General features: G+C 39.5%; 1 protein-coding gene across 1 annotated transcript; it reads left to right on the forward strand.

Moving 5' to 3' along the window:
• The first annotated feature begins 14222 nt into the window (after nt 1-14222).
• rgs5a (regulator of G protein signaling 5a) lies at nt 14223-22438 on the forward strand. Its single transcript, XM_062555759.1, has 5 exons — nt 14223-14350; nt 15733-15846; nt 17191-17252; nt 19631-19797; nt 20397-22438. The coding sequence occupies exons 1-5, from the start codon at nt 14307-14309 to the stop codon at nt 20556-20558; spliced, it is 549 nt and encodes a 182-aa protein (XP_062411743.1). The 5' UTR covers nt 14223-14306; the 3' UTR covers nt 20559-22438.
• The last annotated feature ends 763 nt before the right edge of the window (nt 22439-23201 follow it).

Consider the following 23201-nt stretch of genomic DNA (forward strand, 5'->3'; position numbering starts at 1 on the left):
GAAAGTGGATGGAATAGACCTCTGAAGTTCGCCTACAAAAAGGATCCAAAGCTGCCATCTTTGCCCATATAAGGAGATTCGGGAGTTAATTGAAGCTAACTGCCTATGGCAAGTTGCATTATAAGTTAGCTTTGGGGTAGCAAAAATCAAAGTGTGCCGTCTTCACCTGCCGAAGATCACGGTATCCACTAGACGGCAGTGGACAAAACTGTGTAGTGAAAAACGTCTGCATTTCAAATGTCATCATCCCCGCGAGAGTTTAACAGGTGCGATTATTGAAAATCCCCATGTTATTTTCCCATAGAACAAATCTCAAGATACCGGATCTCCTTATTTGGGCAAAGATGGTGGCTTTTTTGTAGGCGAACTTCAGAGGTCTATAAGCGGAGACAGGAAGCCAAGGCCAAATAAGGAGAAGGGTGGAGACATGACAGATAACAGAGCACATGGTCATCTAAACAAAACACAACAAAAACCAACAGCAATGCACAAAATGGCCAGCAGAGTGGGTACAAGTCCTGACTGAATTCATGACAACAGAATGTTCCACTGTTCGGATAAGCTATAAGGTGCTATTTGGAAAGCTGGTAAGTTCATATATTTGTAGCCTCATATTTCCCAATGCATAATTCTTCAGTAAAAATATTCTGCCGCATACGCACTGTCAGGATGAGCCCAATCGACAATGGTTGTAGCTCACTAATGAGTAGTGCATAGTAGTAGTAATACTGCATTAACTTTTTAACAGGGCTAGGCTATGTCCTTAGCACTTCTGATTACTTAATTAATTAAACTTCCCCATGCAACAACTTGCACAGATATCTTGCGAAACGATATGACAATTCCATTGTGGTGATGCGGATCACGAGAAAACTACTTTGAATTGACACAAAAATGTACTGTCTAGTTCACTCATGACAGGACAAATATCCAACACGTTTCCAAAACCAGCAGAATCTTATTGAATTTACAGAATCCAATGGCATATTGTGTTCATCTGTAGGCTACAGTTATGCATGCTCGATTAATCTCGTTTTGAAATCATCTCCAGTTTTGCAAGATAGTTCGTTTTCTCTCCATATCAATGATTCAAATGTGGCTAAATGTTGGCTAAAGCACAAACCAACTGTCTGTGCCAGCAGTGCCTCGATCCAAAACTGCGCGCAGGTACATTCTCAATCGAATCCCTTACAGGTCCTGCAGTGAATAAAACTTTTTGCAAATAATCAAATATGTTTCAGTGCAGGCCTATGTTTTCGTAAAAGGCTAAGCCATAGATGATCCCACCATGATTCTGATTTTACCTGATTATTAAACTTATGAATTAAATAGTAATTCATCTAACTAGGCCTAACAATGAAAGCAACAGTAGTAGATAGTAGATATTTTACAGAAATGCATGTAGTGCCTGACTAGAAAATATATTTACTTTTATTTATTTTTTCTCTGTGAGGGGTGGTGGGAGGATATATGTTCTCGCCACTTTTCCAAATCAAACCAACGCACTTGGGAGCTGATGACTCCTGTCTGAGATCCATTTATTTAGTATTTTATTCATTTCGTATTTCATTTTAGTTAAATTAACACAAGGCAGAATAGCATGGTATTTTGCCTCACTGCTCCGCCATATGCACACAACAGCTGCAAACTAGATGCGTGATGTTCCTTGCCTAACAGAAGATGTAAAATAGTGGTATTCTGGATTTTAATTAGAAATGTTTTATATAAAACTGTATCATTTACGTCATATACTTACATGGACAATTGCTTACCAATAAGAGCAGCAAGATGACTAGACCCTTGCTCTTATCTCAGAATGTTGAAATACGTTAGTACTTAAAATGGAGATCACAGAGGAGGGTCAAGATAGTCGCCCATACCTTGTTTGGAAGTTGTCAAGTAGTTTTGTTATGTGAGCAGGCAGACAGGCACACAGAGAGAGAGAGAGAGAGAGAGAGAGAGAGAGAGTTAGAGAGAGAGAGAGAGAGAGAGAGAGGTAGACCTTATCAGTTTGCTAAATTTGGTTGAATTCTAACAGCCAGATGTGATACCGAATCTGCCCTTCAAAGGCCAAAAGACCTTAACTCGCCAGAGTGTGGAACCGAGAAAAATTGGTTGTCTAGACAAATGTAGTTCAGGTAAGACTCTGGACATCTGGAAGTTAGATTTTTTAATGAATAAATGTTCATAAAGTTTTGAGCTCAAACTTTGACCTTTGACCCTCAGAGACTCATGCCAGGGCAAAGGCAGTAATCATAGTTGCTGTACACCATATAGTATGCAAGATCATTGTAGCAACTCAAAGGCAGAGTACCTTAACTCAACTCAAAGGACCATGACTGGTGTCCTTGGTTTCTGTTTTGGGTTGTTAAGACAAAACATTAATTAAAAAATGACTCAACATATTTGTCCACATGATCAAGAAGGTCTTGAATATTTCAAAGATGACAATAACTAATAAAGTTATTGCCTTTGGGAGTCGATCAAGCTCTTATTGGTGAGCGGAGCTAAAATATCTGCCTCAATAAAGAGAGCTGGAACTCCCCTCATTACCCAAATCAACAGCTAGGAAGTGTTGATTAAACCTAAACAGTGGCACAGTTAAATCAGAGCAGATGATGTCCACTAGATGATGCTATAGGTTTTCTAAGAAATTTCTGAACTCAAAAGTGTCTTCTGGTCAACATAGTCATATGTTTTGACATTAGGTGTCTCTAGTTAAAAAAATATCAAGTGACCCGAGCAGTAATATGAAAACATTAACCAAATATTCTTTGGGGGTTTTGTCTGACACCACAGTGCTTTAAGTGCAAAAATGAACCAGGTTGATTATGTTTAGGTATGAGTGAAATTCCTAAATAAATGGAATTTAAAGGAATTCAGTCATGAACATTATACACCAAACAGCATAAGGCTAAAAGCTTTGTAATTAAAGTTTTTGTCCATCTTGTTGAAGTTCAATGGGTGGTCATGTGGATTATCCCTCTGAGTACAAACAGCTTCAGATTCACAGATTGCGCTCTGAGCTGCCTCAGATGACCTCAGAGCTGGGGAGACGTGGAGGGCTCAGACGCAGTACAAACTGTTTGAGAAAAAATTAGACGTTCCCCCCGATGTCACCGAAAGGCTGAACATGAGGCAGAACATTTCAGGCTGACCCAAGAACCCGAGGAACAGCCGCTATCTCTAGTCCCTGTCACCTTGTATGTGATGCTGCCAAGAAGATACATCCCATTTTGCTCTTCTACTGCCAAAAGTTTGACTTAATATTTTGACCATATGCACCATGCTATGTTGTCATAACAAGTATGTGCAGGTCCCGCCAGGGTCCCATGTGTTCAAACAATTGACGCCGGCTGGGATGACACTGCGTCCATAGAAACCGGAATGATCTCCAATGGAGGCTTCTGCTTCTTACACTCGCAGCGTGGGAAAAGTTTGCCGGCCTGTCCCCTTGTGGAAAGGGAAAACTGTGCTATCCAGTGACCCTGGCCCATGGGGCTTTCAACTTCCTCCTGTGGATTGCAAGCTTTCACAGTGAAGCCTCCCCAAACGCCAGTCTCATTCTTCAAATGTCTTATGTCATCTTCAGCAAAGATTTAAGCTGTGAGCTATATAAATGATTTCGATATAGGTTGATGGAGCGAATTGAAAGAATTCCTGGCGTTTTTCAATATTGAACTTTTTTTCTTCATAAATGCTATACATCTGTCCATCATTTTCACTCTATACCATTCATGAAGTCACATCATCATTGTATGTTTAATTAGAATGCAAAAAGTGAGAATAATTTACCATGAAGAATAATTTACCATGAGAGAAATCAGGTTCCCCCAGTGTAATGAAAGAATTGATTTGAGTTTTGTTTGCATAATCCATCAAACTGAAATACACTTTCATGTGTAAAGTTTCATGAGCATACATGGCTCAGATAGCAATTTAAATATACGTAACTCATTAAGCAACCAGCTGCACTGATTATCAAAACATTCTTGTGTTAACACAAGTAATGTTCTGAGTTGGTTTTGTAGAGCACTCCCGTGTGGTTTAACACTGGTCTTTCAATCGATATCAATGAATCACAAAACAATCAAATAGATCAGAATGAAGAGTATTCATTTTGCTGTCAAAATGAGATTATCATTAACTTAGTCTTTCCTCAAAAGACTTTGAAGTTACCGGATATACCATCATGGGGTGCTTATAAGGCTTGATCCAGTAGAATTCTAATACAAAGGAATGTTTGACATCTTCTGTTATGTGACTTCTTAATAGAGGCCATATGCCTCTTTAAAACTCATAGACCTCACATCTTTCCTTTAAAAGGCTTCAGAATACCTGAAAAGCTATTTTCAGTTTCAGCGACACAAAGGGATGGATACAATCTTTCTCCTTTGTGCACATGTGCATGCCTGCGTGTGTGCGCGCACGCGCGCGTGTGTGTGTGTGTGTGTGTGTGTGTGTCCATAATATATGCATGAGAGAGAGACCTGTATTCAAGGGACCTGTTTTTAATTTATGTTCTCTGCTCCCCTGCTTCTGGAGGAGTTCCTTGGATTTCTCCATGAATCAAAGACTTTCATCAAGGTTATACCTTTCAGTTTGCCAGCTTTTTTCTCCAAAAAATAGTTTCCATCTCACACACAAGTCTATATTAATATATTTTTTTATGAACTTAACATCAGTATTTTGTGATCAGCTAATAAATTCTAAATCTACTATGACAGTATTGCCACTTTAAATGGCAATGCCTATTCAGATCCACGTCATGCTAATGTTGCATCATGCTGCCAAAACCACACTTTTGAGACGCCAAGCAGTGTAGTTTCAAAAAGAAAATCTCAGCGTGACAGATATTTTTGTTTCCCACCATGGGGACCACTGCACAGGCAACGTTTTTCAGCTAGCTCTGTGAGATCTGCCAAATGATCACCTCATTCATGCACAATTTTCCATAATGGCTCAATTTCAGATTTCAGTATCACATTTAGCTTGGCGCTCTGCTATCGTAACTCCTTAAAACCTGAAGTCATGAAGTTAAATCAGGCGCATTATCATATAATCCAAAACGGTTTTGATATAATAAAATGATATAAAAAATATAATTATAGTGTCTAAACAAACAAATACTTAATCAACAACATCTCTTTTTTACCGAGAGGCTTTTGTGGCACTGTCTCAATCTGATATAGTTCTTGTTTTCGCCAGATTTATTATTGCGTAAGTCCTCGGAGTCCATTAAAACCTTGACATGCGGTCTATGCTCCATAACTCACCACATGTTGGTCAGGTCTAAGTTTAGACAAAGTTGTCTCCCAGGGAGTAAAATACACTTTATAGGGTGGAGATACCGTGGAGGTTCATTTTTGAGTAAATGCTAAATGTGTTGGAAGATGGGAGTAATTGGAAAAGGGCATGGGACAAGTGAATAATCATAAACACTGGTGTCAGTCTATGAAATTAGAAGTCTGTTAGAGGTGTAGAATAGTCCCAAGGAGGTTGTAGGTTACAGTGGTTTAGTGGTGTTGTTGGACTTGATGTAAAGCAAAGTCTCTAACATTCCACTTAGTTGTTGTGGAGCATTTTAACCCTAGGGCCTTTAGCTTTTCTAAAACCATTATCATACTGTATTTTATTAAGTTAATACTTGGAAACATAAGCTTCTTTACTTTTTCTGTTCGGGGTGTTTTTGAATGAACACATCTTTTGTACAGAATACACTGGATGAGAGTAAAGGCATGCCATTGCTCATCACAATTGGTGATGAACTGTTTACATACTGTTACGGAAAACGCCTCTCAGCTCCAACCAACTTGAATAGCACCTTTGGAATGTGCCTGCTCTTACTGACCTCACTAACACTCATTACATCTGATTGTTGTGCTTATGCTGGCCAGTTTCTTCATCATCTCCATGATCCTTCACCTGAGCCAAAGAGGTGCTGGTTATCCTAACTGTCTCTCCCCGTGGCTAAGATAGCTTGGAGGAGGAAAACGTCTCCCATCTTCTTCACTCCACGGGGCAGCAAGCTAGGTTTCCATCCAATGTTTTAATGCACATTTTAGCTATTTGAAAAAGAAATTCTGACTGGAAACACTTAAAATGCACATTTTGCTAGAGGGGTGGATTATTTCTGGATTCACATGAGGTATAGGCTAATGCGCAAAAGCCCGTTTTCAGCCACTTGGGCCAAAAAAATCGGGAACAAACTAAGTCAGAATTTTGAGGTACTGGGCCCTGTCTTGCACCCTGCGCATCACGGTGCCAGGAGTCCAGGACTGTCTCTGATTTTGAGCTTGTCTTGCGTTGTGATTGTACAGAGCCTTGGATACTGCAGAATGGCGGAAATATCACCAAAGAAAGTCAAGACATCATCTCATCTGATCACCCCCTTGACCCTGGTTTCAAATCAGGCAAGATTGATAGTTGTGTGTGAGTGTGTGTGTGTGTGTGAGAGAGAGAGAGAGAGAGAGAGAGAGAGAGAGAGAGAGAGAGAGAGAGAGAGAGAGAGAGAGCGCATGTGAGTGGGTATGTGTGCTTGACTACTTGTAAGCTATTTCTATATCTGGTGGTGTTACAGGATCCTGCAGGCCTGACAATTCCATCCAAATTGGCTTGCATGCTACTATCTAAGCTGAACGAAAACAGTATTGCTGGGCAGTATAGCCAGCCCAAACAGCCAACTCCTCTTGCTCATATCGTATGTTTCAGTGTTGTGACATCGATATTGGAAAAATACGTTCAGTTTGTTTAATTGCGCAAGCTAAAATCAGTAAACCGGTAAAGCAAATTCTTTATTGCAGTGGAAAAGGTTAAGATGACCCCTTTAACTGCTGATGTAGCCCATCAGTTATGGCTTATGTGGACCCGGAATCAACTGTTGATATTATGAAAGGAATGGTGACTGTGATGTCTGCTTTGTGTCACATATTTAAGCTACCTTGAAGATGAATGTTATAGTACAAATAGGAAAGCAATGAGGACAGTACAAAAACACTAGATACGCTGAGCTATTGTGAACGACGACAACGGCGATACATTTTGGAATTGTCTAAATAGACTTAATTTGGAATAGACTAGACATTTTGGAATAGGAATGTTTACACATCTGTTATAAACCAATTTACAAAACGGATCACTGAGCTTGTATTAGCCCGTGAATAAGGGAAGAACTCCTCCAAGATGAATCATGCACACCTCTTGTCCGCTCGTCCATTTTATCGACACTTCCTTACAAGATCCCACTTATTTTCTAATGGGGAAAACTCCAAATAGCAATGTTATGTAAGGTGAATCTGAACGCTAGATCTACCCTCCCCCTTTCCTCTCTTTTTGTTATGTAGCAAACACAAATCATGTATACCATAACACAACACATGCAACATAGTGGAGATCATTGCACCTTCATGTCTTTACCAAAAATAGTGTTGCCAGCTAGCCAAAACAAATGGGCAATATTACACTTAGTAAATGGATCTCAGCATGGAAAGTGTTTCAAGTGACGTCCAGTTCATTTGCCTCTTTAAGGATGAAACAATCAGGAGGAAGCTCTTTATTTATATTGCTGAGCTCTTTTCTGAGCTTCATCGGAGGTTATATAATGAGACTGTCTTCTAATTCAAAGCAAATAATTATACCACACATTCTTTCCTTATTAAAAAAGAGAGGCACTCCGGAAAAGCCTCTGCAAATAAACGGCTTTATATAAGCAATTAGTAGAGTTGTGGGAAAATATCTGTTTAATTTCCTCTTGACTCTTGTGAAATCTTACAGCGCAAGAATAGATACTGGCTGGGACATTTTGCACTGTGATTATATATCAAGAGCACTTGAACTTTTGGACTCCATTCAGGTTTCTTTTTGGGTTAAGATGGATTTTCCAGTGGCTTTAATGAAGCCTGCACGACATGACATTGTCTTAAGAGGAATCCACAGCTCCTTTTAAAGTGACCTGAATAAACATGTTTCCCCCCCAGTACATTTTAAACTCGGTCTGCAGTGTCCTGCTGGTGGGCCAGTTCCCCCCCTCCTCCACAATTCCTCAACATTCTAAATCATTCTTATGCATTAGTTGTTATGTAGCAAAATCCTGTTATACATCAATTGAACATGGACAAAATCAAAAATGCCCTCCTCCCCCTCCTCCGCCTTTGATGCTAGCTACAGCATTAAGTAGATATAACGTATTGGGTCTTGCAATATTCACAGGAATCCATAAAAATGTAATAATCGTGTTATTTTATTCAATATTGGTTGTGCAGATGTATAGTCCATATTATACACACCAATTGAATTGAAATAGAAATGGTAAAGATTTACATTTTTGAGTAATTATTACATTTTTAGTGTAGTCATTCCATATCAGAACCCCTGAAGTACAATTGAAATACAAGCATGACACTTCAGAGTGTAACCTTTCATTTGAGATTATGCTTCTACACAAAGGGGTTCATAATATGTAGTATAAGCATTTGGTTGTCAGTCAGTATGCATTTTGGATCACCAAAAGTCCTGTGAAGAGTTTCCATTGGGCATTTTACAAAACGCATGACAAAACGCATGACTCGGCAAAGTACTACTGTAGTACTCTACTCATATTTTCATATAGATCGACTTTCGCACACAGCTTCACAAGACCTAGTGCTAGGACGAAGTTGTGTTTCTAATTTCTATCAAGTGACTTAGAGGGCTGAAATTTGATCAGTTCAGAGATGCTAGTTATCCGGCAGAAAGAAAAAAAAAACGATATCCTATAGCCTCTGTAACTCTGTGTCAGTACATCACACAGTTCTTTGAATTGTTTTCCAAGAAACTATAGTGTCTCAGCTTTCCCAAAGAGGTCAAGCATTTGATTATAGGCCAAACTAGTAGGGAACAGTGGTCTCTGAAGCAGGTATAATTGAGATCCAGTGGGTTAACATGTAGATTGATGGGGGCTGGATCCTGAAGCATGTCATTTGGGGCCATTTTTCAGTCAGCATTCTTTCTCCAGAACTGCGAAAGTGCAAGCAGACATGTGTCATGGCAGAGATTATCACTTGCCACAATGGAGCAGGTTTATCGTAGCTCCACCAATGTTGACATTTACCATGGAAGGAAGTAGGGTCTCAAAAGGTTGACTCCAAAACTAAACAAAGAGTTGGAGTCACAACAAAAACCTGCGTATAGGACAACATTGGTGTTCCTTGGTGTGTTAGGAGGACCATAAAAAAAATGCCAGCATGAGATTAAATTGACTTTCCTGTTTAATATCTGGATCTGGCAAGGGCCACATGGCCTTAGGATAAAACCTGATTGTGGGAAAAGCCATTACTCACTGAACATTTATGTTACCATGATAACATCATTACAATGATTACACTGCACAAACCTTTACACTGGGGAACATGGGCATCACATAAGGAGACGTGCATGCTAACCTTCACTACATATGTTTAGCATACTGTAGGTCTCATGTTTAAATCTGTGTATTTAAGAAGTTAAGCATAATGCTTCAGACATGATAGACATCTATCAAAGTTGTGATACGATGGGATGCTTCCTACTTCCTGAAGAAGATGAGTGGCCATTTATGCAAAATTGCGAATAACATGCATTTTTACAAAACACTGCATGAAAAATAGTATTTATACAGGGCAAAGCTCAGGCGTCATTCACCTAGATTGGTGGTTCAATCCCAGCTCCTCCTGACCCTGTCGAAGTGTCCTTGAGCAAGACACTTAACCCCAGTGCTCCCAATAAGCAGAGCCTCTGCCATTGATGTGTTTGAATATGAGGTATGGCATTGGAAAAGTACATTGAGAGCTGAGAGGACTGGAGAAGTGCTCTTTAAATGCAGCCGCTTTACCATTTCAAAATAGTGTGTATTGCAGTGTGGCAGCCAATTTGATGTTTATGTTTTCCATTATCATATCATCTATACCACCATGTTACCATCCGGCTATACAAAACAGTCACTCGATTATTATATCCTTTATCACTCAAATTTGATCGATGCACAGAAAGTATCATACAATTTCAATTTCACTCAAATTGTGTTCAAGTCATTGTTCAAAAACTGGGCTCAGTGCATTTCTAAAAGAAATAAAAACCAGACACAACACAATGCCACCCAAGAACACTGCCACGACAGCCCCTGTCTCTGTCTGCTCCTGCCTTTGCTGTACTGTTGAGTCAACTTGCTGAATACAGAATAAACTTGGAGCTTATTGTTGAGAGAACGCCTATCAGCATAAGCACACATCCTCTGGCGATACAGCCATTATATTGCAGTACAAATGACAGATTTTGAAGGGAAAACTATTTGTGGTGTAGATAATGCATTTAGGTAGAAGACATGATTATTGTAGAGGTTTGCTATTGCTTGTGGCCATACTGTTAACCCCTCTCTGATGGGCCAGATGGCCAATGTCAGTTAATGTATAATTTCCCTTGAGGGTGATTCATTTTGTTAGCTGTATCAGTAGCGTATCCCAAAACAGATAGGGCAGTGTTCCTCATTCAGATCCTATTGTGCTTCTGCAGCAAAGAGTTATTTGCACTGAAATGACTGAGGCCAGTCAAAATGAAAATGCAGCCGTCTTTGCCACATCTCTGGGGATAAAATAATGTTATCATGAGTTAATGTCATGAACAATAAATGAATACCAGTCTGGCACTGATACTGCGGTCCAGTTTGCTGTAAACAGTGATTCATTGTACATTGTATGGGCCATGCTGGTCAGGGAGCAGTTTAATATCTAGATTTGACTTCATTTTAAAGGACCATTATAAACAATGAACAAACAATCTCTGTCACTGTCACTGACAATAAGGACCAAGGGATAGAAGTGGATTTGGGGTTGACATTGGGTGCAGGCTCTTGTGTGGCTGACAGATGAAGTTAGTTTTAGTTGAGAAACATTTTAAAGTAAATATTTTTAAAGTGACTAAACACTTTTATCCAAAGCGACACAGATTCCCAACAGCGAGTTTGAGACTTGGATCCGGGCTGACTGATTGTCCTTCAGTGACCCTACCACTGGTTCTTTTTACAAAGTGCGTTGAAATAACTGTCGTTTCTCACACAATAGATTATTCAAATACATGGTGGCCCATGTATGGTGCTTTGGTGGAAAGTGGATTGTTCAGTACAAGAAATACAGAATTGTGGGTGAGGAGTTGGAGCAACATCAAATGCTCCTAAATTAGCAATTCACATTTGAGTATAAGCTCTTGTGGTTTGAAGGATGTATTTTGCTGCCAAAGCCATAATTGCACAATTGTTTACATGTTCTTTCGCAGGGCTGATGTTTTAATTTCAATTTTCCAGGGCTTTTATAGTTTTTGAGTTGTCTTTTCACTCTTCTTTGTTTGTTTACAACCATGAATGAGAACTGCACAAGGTTAGGATAAGGACATCTAAAAAGTAACAATGTGCTCATCTGATGTTGGGTTATTTCGGATGGTGACACCTGCACGTTGTCACCCATGTGTTGGTCTTCTTGTTGTTGTACTTGTGACCAGTTTCAGTCCCTTTCCCCTCGTTAACCCTTTAGTTACTCCTCCCCTCTCATTGACCCTGCTAACCGCCCTCCTCCTCTCCTGACCTTCTCAAAGTATCCTTAAGCAGAACAATAAACCGGAAACAGCTCCAGGTGTGTACTGTAGGTTGGCGCCTCGCTTGGCAGCCATCGCCATTGATGTATGAGAGTGTGTGTGTGAATGGGTGAATGTGAGGCATGACTGTAAAGCACTTTTTGAGAGGTTGGAGAGGCGGAGAAGGACAATTCAATTTACCATTTGTACAATTCAGTGATGCAAATGCTTGGTAGTAATGCTTTTACTGTGTAAAACCAGTTCATTTATATATTGTCCAGTAATAATATGATCCATAGGAATTCACTTGTTGGTACTGTATTTTTGGATACCCACTTGAATTTGAATGGTTTGCAGTTTCACTATGTTGCTGATCAGATCATAAACAGCCACAGCAACAAAGAGGAATGATCAAAGAATTTGCTGGGACTTGGTACTTTTTGGTACCCTAATCAAGGGTTTGCATTTTGTTTGGAAATGTTGCTGATCAGATCATAAAAAGCTAAAGCAACAAAGAGGATTGACTGAATGATTTGGCTGTATTTGTCAATGCCCACATCAAGGGCTTGCAAGTTGTCTCATTATGTTTGCTGATCAAATTCTAATTAGAATTGAGTCTGGCTACATCAGGCTAAACGTCCACAGCAGTGAAGAGAAATGACGAAAAATGAAAATGAGTCGTCAGTTGTTGTTAGAGAACCCATCATGAGAGTGGAGAAGGGGTGGATCTAGGACCCCAAATTCCACTGTTGGGCCCTTTGGAGGTTTCGTGGGCATAATTCAATGAAACACTGATGAAGGATAACAGAGGTTGTCTCTCCCCTCCCTCGATCACTCTGCGTTGTGTTTTGGAATGACGGACGCCACAACCGACGGCAATTTATGTTGCTTTATTGCTGAGATATTGGGTAAACAAGAAAATAATCAGGCATGGAGCGAGCCAGGCGCATTACAGCTCCTCTGCCTCAGGACAGTTGCAATAGAGCGCACGACCAACAATTAAAGTTGCACGGTTTACAATGTACAGTTTCCATACAAATATTCAAACAATTATACAATAGGCTATATGGCATACCTGAGATGCTCGATGACTCCAGTGAAATGCCCTCGAAGGCTGTTCTGATGTTTACGTTCACACAGTTTGCTTCAACGTTGATTTTTGTATTTGATGGTAAAAAACACATTTGGTTGTCGATTGGCCACCATGGCAAATCCCCTACCTATAGCATTAGGAAGTTAACAATTATATATAGGCATATAAGTACCTTCTGAAAGCATACAGTATATGTCTAGCAGCACCCCGGCCTGGTTAGGAAAAGCCCACAATGACCTCACACTTTGACCAGCTCTACGGGAAGTGGCCAGCCAGTAGATAACACATGGCTTTAGACAAAGGTTTGGTGGGCAGATTGTACCATCAGCGTACTTTGTCCTAACATCAGTGTACATCTAGTACTCGCGCTCCTCTAAGCGAGAAAGCAAGAGCTTTCATCATCATCATGAGTTGATTGTCATCACCTTGTGTTTTTAAAAGCGGCCTCTCTCCCCTCTCTCTGCCTCGTGAAATGGTTATCACCCTGACGATCACACCTCTGATTGCACGGTGCGGTAACACAAAGACTCTCAGATGAAAACAGCCTGTTATCACCCTGTATTTTTGGACATAGAAGCACAGCCCCTCGTATTGCACCTTCCACCTCCATACAGGAGGGCCTGTCGGTCCACATGGATGGATTTGATCAGCTGCAGCCTCCCTTTGCAAGCTAAAAGTTTGATCATTTAAGAATCAGACTTAATCTCTTAATATTAAGAAACGTTTTTATTTTCTCTTGTAGTCAACATTTGTGAAATTATATCTTCCTATGGATTTTGGTGGCATGCACAGATACGTGTGTGTGTGTGTGTGTGTGTGTGTATGTGCGTGCGTGCGTGCGTGCGTGCGTGTGTGTGTGCAGTTCTCACACAGTTTGTTGACGTGTGTGTACTGTATGTGTGTGTGCACAGAAAACATGGTGATAGAGAAGCAAGAAAGTGTGTGTGCGCTATATATTACTGTAAAATATCACGGCACTAGTGATGAAATGTTTTTTTCTAAATTAAATGCTTAAACAGATCAACACTGACACAATGAGAATTTCAGCAAAAAAATGAAAGCATTTTATTGAGGCCCGAAATGATTAAGTGATTAGTTCCCAATGATATTTTAATGACAATTGGATGGTGATTTAGTGGTTCCAATCATTTTACTGATTGGCCACTTTTCTTATTGATCTTCCCAGACTAGTAATTTACAAGGCATTGGATTTTGTTGTGATTATCTCTAAAATGAATCTCCAATATTTCTGTCATAAGTTTAAAGAGTTGGATGTTTTAAAGAGTTGTTTATCGTAGTGAATTTCAGATGAAGTCCAAACATAGCTCTCAAGTTCTTTTCCCTTCACGTCACAAGACATAATTTAAATGTTTTCCAACCTGCTTTTATATACATAGTAATGGATGACTGTGCAGATGGCAACTTAACTCTTAACTCTTAAACTTTAAATTCCCTGTGCTTTATCACCACTGTTCAGTCTGCTATATTCAGTGCACTCTGTTGTGTGGCAGAACAGCCTTTGATTGGTCCAGAGTTTCTGGACCATGGCCAAAGGACAGTCTCTATATAAACATGGAGAACCAGAGCTGCGCAAGGAATTCAAAAAGACCGGGGGGAACGGAACTTATCTTGGAAAATGTGTAAAGGATTAGCTGCCCTGCCCCAGACATGTCTGGTGAGGTGAGATCTCCGTCCGAAATTTTTTAAACCTCCTCTGTTTTTCCTGCTTGCTTGACGTCTTTTGTATTTACCTTCAACATCAGACATCCCTGATCCAAAATGTTGAGAATCGAGTTTGCGGTAGAAAACAGAGAGAGGAGATTATGAAATAGGTAGTGGGACAAACATTTTTGGATTATGATAGCTGAACAGAACAGAAGATCAGAGTGACTAGTTGGTTGTTACTAAAGCTGTTATCTCCTCTTTTAAGTTACAGTACAGTACACAAAACTTTGCAGAGAACCTTGTTGGGTGGAATATCAACATGATCAATTCTAGTGAAACTGTAAAACACAGAAAGTGCTGTAAGGATGGCTCCTTATTTTTGATCTTACTGAACATACACACTGATTTGACTCATAACTTGTCTTTTTCACCCCATATTTTTTCTATCAGCTTGCATTGATTTTCATTACCCTCTAAAAGTATGTTATGCAGATCCAGTGGTAACCATAGCCAACTTCACCTCAATATCTCCTATTTATAATGTCATGGCACTTCAAATCATTTCCATCCATACAATTTCACAGAAAAATTGTTTGAGTGCATTCTATTTGGTCCTGATAAAAAAAAATATATATTCTAGAAAGAGGCATCATTCCTCAATAGTAATTTGAACCAGCACAAAGTGGCGTGGTATTCTGTTGCATGCATGATTTTGTGCCGATACATCTGGAGAATGACGCACTTCAAAGTTGATCATGCTTTGACATTCGCTAATGTGAATCAGCTGTACTCTCGAAACAGTCACAAAATACGCTGGCCTCACCAAAACAAATAAGTACTGAGCTTTAACACATGAGGGCTTATGTGCCACCCATGTGACACTGCAAAGTAAATATGGGCCAGAACAATACAGTAATGCCTCATTAAACTCTAGAAGTACAAATGTGTGATCTGTTGTCTGATGAAAACACTTGATCATAAAAAGATCATAAGGATCTGAGAACTGCTTTACGTACATCTGAACATAGCCTACGGGAAGATAGTGTGTGGAGGCAAAAGGTGAATTACAATCAATCGTTTCATATGAATGTGCCTATTTGGATTGTATTGAATTTATATTGATCCCATTGGACATGAACATGATGCTTCTTTTTCAGCTGTATTTCCCATCCCATTTTGGGCAAAAATCAACATTTGTCATATTTCATAGAATTAAACTGTTATACAGTTTTGTTATGCATATCTTGTCAACTGCTAAGCAGGTCTTTTGTATTCGGTATTGATAAAGCACATAGCTCTAAGGTTTGTTTTGTTATCTCATTAGTAAGAACCTTTAGATGTTCAATGATGATTTTGACACAACATGTTGAACATTTGATTTCTCCTTCACAATTTAGGGCTAAGGAGATCAAGAGTAAATTAGGAATCCTCCTCCAAAAGCCAGAAAATGCCATTGACCTGATTATCCCCTATCCTGAGAAACCAGAAAAGAAGCCAGAGAAGCTTCAGAGGTAAGTTCAAGTGCTCAAGTATTTTGAACCATATAAGAGGTTTTGAATTTAAAGTTCTACTGTTGCTTATCCGTTAGTCAGTCTGCTATTAATTTGACTAATAGCGGTCACCCACTTTGTGTATCAATAAAATCCCATGTATCATCTGGCTTACATCCCATGATAATATATGTTCAGAAATTGTTATTATCAAAGATAGGGACACAAGCTAATCTAATGCAGTATAACCTAATCATACGTTATAGTTATTTGATTTATGAAGCTATTTGATTGGTATGCTGGTTCATGCGCTAACTTGATCCATCCCCTACTCTGAAAATCTATGTAACTTTGAAGACATGCAATAACAAAGACCATATGGTAGCAATCGTGGCATGGTAACAGAGCAGAGTGTTATGGCTTCAGACAGAGGCGCTGTAAGGCAGTGGAGTGGTCAGGGCTAGGATGATTCCAAGGGCCCTTCATTGACAGAGTCCCCCTCAGAACTTGAAAAGCATTATTAATTTAATTATTATTATTATTATTATTATTATTATTATTGTCATCATCATCATTATTAGGAGCATTAGGAACATTTCTTGCTGCGCCCTTGGCAACAGACAATGGCCGGGTTTCCCAGATTCGTTAAGAAGCTCTTAAGTGCTAAGAACTTCTCAGGAGCGTTCTTAGAATGTTCTTAGAACGCTCCTAAGAAGTTCTTAGCACTTAAGAGCTTCTTAACAAATCTGGGAAACCCAGCCAATGTGAGATCAGGCTTTAAAGACTTCCCATCTATTTAAATGTTTGAAAAGCATGTGTCCAACAACATGTGTGTGAGAGAGAGACAGACAGACAGACAGACAGAAAGAGAGAGGGTGAGAGAGCAAGAGAGAGAGAGAGAGAGAGAGAGAGAGAGAGAGAGAGAGAGAGAGAGAGAGAGAGAGAGATCTTTGTGTGGAGGGAGGCATGTAATGGAAAAGTGTGAGGGGAGTGTTTATACTGTAAATTGCATCCCAATTGACCGAAAAAGCCTCGCTTACTGGCTGGTCTTCAGCTGGCTTGTGCAAGGGCTTACATAAGTATTGCTCAGAGACATGGTTCTGAAGTGTTCCAACTGTAAACATCTGTTCAATCTAAAGAATTTCTTCGGAAAGGCACTTGAACATGGAACATTGCCATTATAAATGAGATTACGGTGACAGTCAGCACAAAGAGGTGATTGATTGAATGGGTTTTTGTAACAAAAGATTACAAAAGCGGATTTTCCTTGCTATAATAAAATCTCTAGTTGTGTTCTGTGTGTGGTTAAACGTGACTTTTTGATATAGTAGATTGATTGGTCAATTATGTCATTTTCACCTCAAGACCCACCCCCGAAGAAGCTGCCCACTGGCGTGAATCTCTGGATCAAGTTCTGGCCAATGACTGTGAGTTTCACTGAATGTATGGTTTTCTAAAATCTGAAGGGGCTAAAACATGTGAGGCCAAATTGAATCACAAATGATGTTTATTCATTATTTATGCCAGTATTAAGAGCTGCATCGCTTTGAATGTCCTGACATTTTACATATACTGTACTGTATTTCAGAGCAATAATATTCCTCCTTTTTCGTACGTGCTTCATGTTAGCTGGGCAGAAAACTAAGCCCACCAGGCATAATGTGTATATCCGTGTCGGAAACCTTACAACACAGATCCAGGTAGACTGATGAGCATGCACTGGTATGTGTAAACTGTTTTGCTCATCTTGGATAAAGTGTGTGCAGATGTAGACAGGAACTTAAACTCTACTGCCCTACTTAGCTACACTGGCACAGCATAATATATTGGTGACTGTTTACATCAGACTATAAATTAACATGCTATAGTTGATGAACAATCCATCACCTTCAGTTATATAAAGCCATAAGTACAGTATGGCATACTCACTGCAGAAATCCACGATGCGCTAACTAATAGTAGAAGTTAGCCCTCTACTGAATGGTGTTGGCATAGGGCAACAGTTAATCTATTTAATCTATGTTAGTGTTTAATCTCATGTAAGTGCTTAATCTATTTTAGTGTTGGCAATAAAAACAAAAACCCTATATTTTATTTTATAAAAGAGAGGAAGGGGACTTTAATGTTTTGTAAGTAAAGTAATTGTTAGATCACATGACTAGGATACAGTATGTTCTTAGTACTTCACATTTCTAGAGAGATACCTCTGTGACCATGTAAACAAGAACAATTTATAACTTTTTTTTATAAATGGGCAAAATATAATTGTTGTCATATGGCAACAGCATGCAAATATGGAACCTGTTTATGCCCATCCAATGGAATGATATCATATGATTGGAGTATTATAGGATGTGCATGTTTACCGATCTGTAAATTATGTGTCGAATAAGGTCCAGATATTGCAGTTACTGGAGCAGTCAGATGTATTTTGTGTCATTGTTCACTATGCAGTCAACTAGACAAGATTTCTAATTTGAGATTTTGAGAAAGATAAAAGCACATTGTTGGCTCTTCCACCAATGAAGTGTTAGGATTGGATATAATGAAACAGGGAGGAGAACAACATTGACATGTGTAGCGGATAGAGACTGCAGTCACCTATTCTGACCAATTCAGAGGCCCAAATTCAAGGGCAAATGCGGTGACCCTTCTCTTTTCCCATTATAAATGGTGTAAAAAGTGGGCTGGCTTATTGTACTATGGAGCCATCCAAGGCATGCCCAGTATGTGCCTGTAGTAATGTATATGGTTAGGTTGATCTTTGTGCATGGGACCCCAGATATGGATGAGGCATGACTTTACAGGGTAGAAGTGTGTCAGGGGGATCTCTCTGTGTGTAAGGCATGGATTTGCACGCTTTCTGAACAGGAGGGCTCGGTGACTGTGCAGTCTCAGTGCAAATGAATATTTCCTCTGACTGCGATAGAACCCCTATATATGGTATATGGGAAATGAAAGTCATCATAATGAAACATATTCATCTAAATGATTACTTTATTAAATTAAACATAAACTTTGGTGTTGATCAAAGCAATTACTTTATGTCCCTACACAAAGGTTATTTCTCTTCCAAAGTGGACTACACTATGACAATATTACCATGGTATCATCACTTTATAGCCCAAAATACAGTTAGGTATAAAACTAGATGTATCAGAGCATAACTCAAGTCATGCCTAATTTAGTTAATATTTTAAAAGACTTGTAATGAATCACTAATAGTTATCATTCATACTTGCAAACCAAATGTGTTCTTGTAATAATGTGTTGAATTTGGTAACAGCAAGCTTAATGCCAACAGTGTTGAGAGCAGCTGAACTCCACTAAGAGAGAACCATGGCTCCAGATTCTTAGTAAGCTTAACCACAATAGAAGGTGATGATAAACACAAGATAAAGGGTTGCCTCAGAATGAGAGAGCTGCTATTTCAGCCCTCATTTACCATAAAGATGTGCTGCTGCAACATTTCTGACAAGCACAAACCACATAACATGAGAAAAAAACACAACAAGGGTCAACTCATTATTTTTTCTAAGGGCAGCCTTCACTGATAGGTAATCACAGTTCACAAGGCTTTTGCTTTCAAAACAAACAGCTTTTGCTAAAACAGCCGCGCCTGGTAAATTGATTGTTTGGCAGATGTTTTGCTCATTATTCGGAAATGTGCAGCCCCTCGCTCTGTCAAATTGTGAGAGAGTTAAAAGCAGGTCGCAAAATAATGTAACAGGCTCACGGATGCAATACTGCGAGTGTGGAGGTTCGTAGTTTGTACATATACTGTATTGTGGACTTTCCTCCACAGATGGTGTGGCCACTTTCAGGAGCTTCCTGAGGTCTGAGTTCAGTGAGGAGAACATTGAGTTCTGGGCTGCTTGCGAGGACTTCAAGAAGACCAAGAGCCCCATGAAGATGGCAACCAAGGCCCAAAAGATCTATGAGGACTTCATTCAGACTGGTGGACCCAAGGAGGTGGGTGGAAATTAGATATTTTTGATGCTGCATCACACGTTTCATTTAGATCCGTTGGGAATCAAGCAAATTTCTTCATGGGATGGGTTCAGGGATGAGTGGTTGCATATCACTGCTGCTTCTCTCAAAGAAGACGTGCTTTCACTGCACAGGAAGAAAAATGAGCTCAGCACCGCTGAAAAACAGCCAACAGACCTCATTGTTCATATCAATGACTGGGTGATTATCAGGAGCTATCATATTGCTTGCATTCTCTCAAACCTTTTCTGGAGTCCTGAGAAATACTAACCATATTTCTTAGCGAGTCATCTCCCCCAGAACTTATGTAAACATCAGTTCGGAGAAAACAAGTAAATCACCAGCCAAACAGTGCGTATTTCAGCTCTACACAGTCTATTTATGCTCAACCCAGAATTATATGTTCTTTCACCAAAATGCTTACAATAAGTCATGGCATTTTGATAAAAGTATGGGTGTTTGTATAATGTTTTGTCAAGTCATTGACAGGTTTTATAACCAGTGAAATAACAGTTGTTTCCAGATTAGCAGTTAGATTTTCCTCATTTATTCATTACAATGCTCTCTGTTTGTCCTCTAAGGTGAACATTGATCATGTCACCAAAGACGTGACCCTGAGGAACCTCGTTGACCTGTCCCCTGCCACCTTTGATCTTGCCCAGAGCCGCATCTTCACTCTGATGGAGAAGGACTCCTTTGGCCGCTTTCTGAGATCTGAGATGTACCAGGAGCTTCTGATCTAAAGCTCTGTCAGGGTTGCAGGGAGACCAAGTCAGGTTGCCAAACCCAACAGATCTTACCTGACAACCAAAAAAGGCCCTTTACCAGAATTTGGTTTTGAAAAAAGAAATCTGATCTATTCCTGTGAAGAAAGGAAGACAAAACGACAATGAAATGTTCTGATGCCACTTTGACTTTCACAATTGGTAAATCACACTGGTGGGGAACATTTCCTGATCATTAAATTATTCCTCTTGCATATTCAGCAAAACTGAATTCAGTTCTGAAATTGACCTTTTGTCTCCCTGCAGCTTTCTAAAATCAGCTTGAAAAATCACACAGAGAAGAACAGAAATAACACAATATTGGATAAAATGGGTGTATTTGTGTTTGGATGATTTGACCCCAATTTTATTATGTTTTCCCAATTAAACGGAGCATTCAATACATATCCAGTATATTCACGTTCACTGCATCACTTCTGACAGCAGCATTTGACATTAACCCGCCATTAACCAGCTTTACACCCACTAATGGAAATAAGATATTTCATATTCACCCTTTTAGTCCAGAAACAGGAGAAGGGACTCACTTAAAAGAGAAGAAGCCCCCAGAGATTACTATACTTTCATCAAGAAGCTTTATATTTAGAGTGGGAAGCAGGAAATGCCTTTTTTCAAAGGCAAGTTTAATATTCACAGAGCCATACAGTAGATACACACACACACACAAACACACACACACACACACACACACACACAACAATAACAACATGAGTAATAAGTAACCTTGAAGAAAGCCTCTGGCCTTTGAATAGCCACTCTGGGACCAGAGAAGAGAGATTTGTGTTGAGCGCCTATAGCGCTGCACTGCAAGTTGCTGAGATGGGAATATCAAGTAGGAACCGATCTTGACAGAGAACTGGGTAGATTTCAAACATGCTGACATGTTGGTCCTCAGGAAACATTTGGCCATATATTCCAACATAGTCCTATTTATTTTCTACTGATACTATAGGCCTACTAACTCAACTGTATGGTGTTGTTTCCCCGCCTCCCCTTTATCTCCTCAGTACCGTAGTGTAACTGATTGTTCTTTTGGGACATACTAAAGCCTTAGCCTGATCTCTAAAATCCTTTGTTAGCGTGATCCAGTATAATTCTCCTAATTAAGAGGATTTAAGGCATGTGTCAGGGCATAATCAATCATTATAAAACTATTATATGCCCAATGTTTACGATTATATATGTGTGTGGTCTCTTTATACCATATCTGAAGTATTTCACAATATATTATATATCCTTAGCACTTAACACTATCTTAAGTCCTTACTATTTGCCTACTCACTTCAAAATAATTGAACTCTGCGGGCCACGAGTTCACAATTTGGACTATTCTGCTGTTTCCTTTTAACTCCTGTTACCTTTCAAAAAGGAAGTACCAAGCCCGTAGGAATGCCTCCCCACTGATATTTTCACTTTAAAGTTAAGATAATTATTTGATGTAATTGGCCAGTGTTACTTTCCCCCAACATAAACGTTTTAATATTTACAGTCAATGCAAAAAATTGCATCGACTGCATTCTCAACTTTCTGATTATTTACTTCGATAACGATGCCAAAAAAACAAATAATGAGGACTTAATTTGTGCTGATCACTTTATATTTGACGTAGAATGTGCATGTATTTTGTGTAGCCAACTATATATAAAATGCATCAATACATTAAATATCTGAGGATGTATTTATTTTTCTATGTAAATATCTATGGTATGGAGGAATTAAATTCTAAGTTATTCAATAATGCGGCGCTTTATTCACTACTGTCTGAGGATGAATCCATCCCAGAACAGCATGGCAAGATCATGTCATTCTTTCACTGTCATAAATGCAAAAATAATATACGTCTTGATTTGTCACTTATTTTGTGTCAAGAATTTGGATATCTGCCAGTAAATTGTACAATCTGGGGTTTTCATTACAGGTGAACACAATATTAGATTGGAACATCTGATGGTGACCATGACATTATATTTACTTTCTTTGTTTTCTTGGGTGGCTTACAGCTCCTAAAGTGGCGATGGAGACCTAGTGTTCGGCACTGTTCCCTATCTATTTTTCTCGTTCCTTTCCGTAGACGACTGATTCAGGTGTCTTCATGCGATGAGCAAGAGGGAAGAGAGAAGAGAGAGGGAAGAGAGAAAAGACAGAATGAATGCATGATGAGGATGTGTGCGGAGGAGTGAGCAGAAACAGATGGACGATGGAGATGTTGCCAACACAAACACTGTTTGAGGTTAACATGCACACATACTCTGCTGCTTGCTAGGAATAGCCAATAAAACGCTGGGCGACTCAAGGGGATGAGGGAAGCTGACTGACACGCTGTGGCTTCTCAGCCAGGTGTTTATGCCTGTGAATATGCCTGCATTTCACCTGTGTGTCTGTGTGATGCGACGAGTGAGGTTTTCTCATTGGCTGCATCCAATGACCCCATAAGAATTCACCCGAATCTACAGTGTGTATTAGCCTATTTGTTATTTTTTTCCTTTTTTGGTCAAATCTACTCGGAGAAATGGTGTCCACATGTTTTTCCTTTGACAGCCACTGCCTGCATGGAGGCAATTCAGCCATGTACTTTGAAGTGTGTTTTTCTTAGACCTGTGT

The sequence above is a fragment of the Sardina pilchardus genome, chromosome 15, assembly GCF_963854185.1.
Source record: "Sardina pilchardus chromosome 15, fSarPil1.1, whole genome shotgun sequence".
In the NCBI taxonomy this organism is placed as follows: Eukaryota; Metazoa; Chordata; class Actinopteri; order Clupeiformes; family Clupeidae; genus Sardina; species Sardina pilchardus.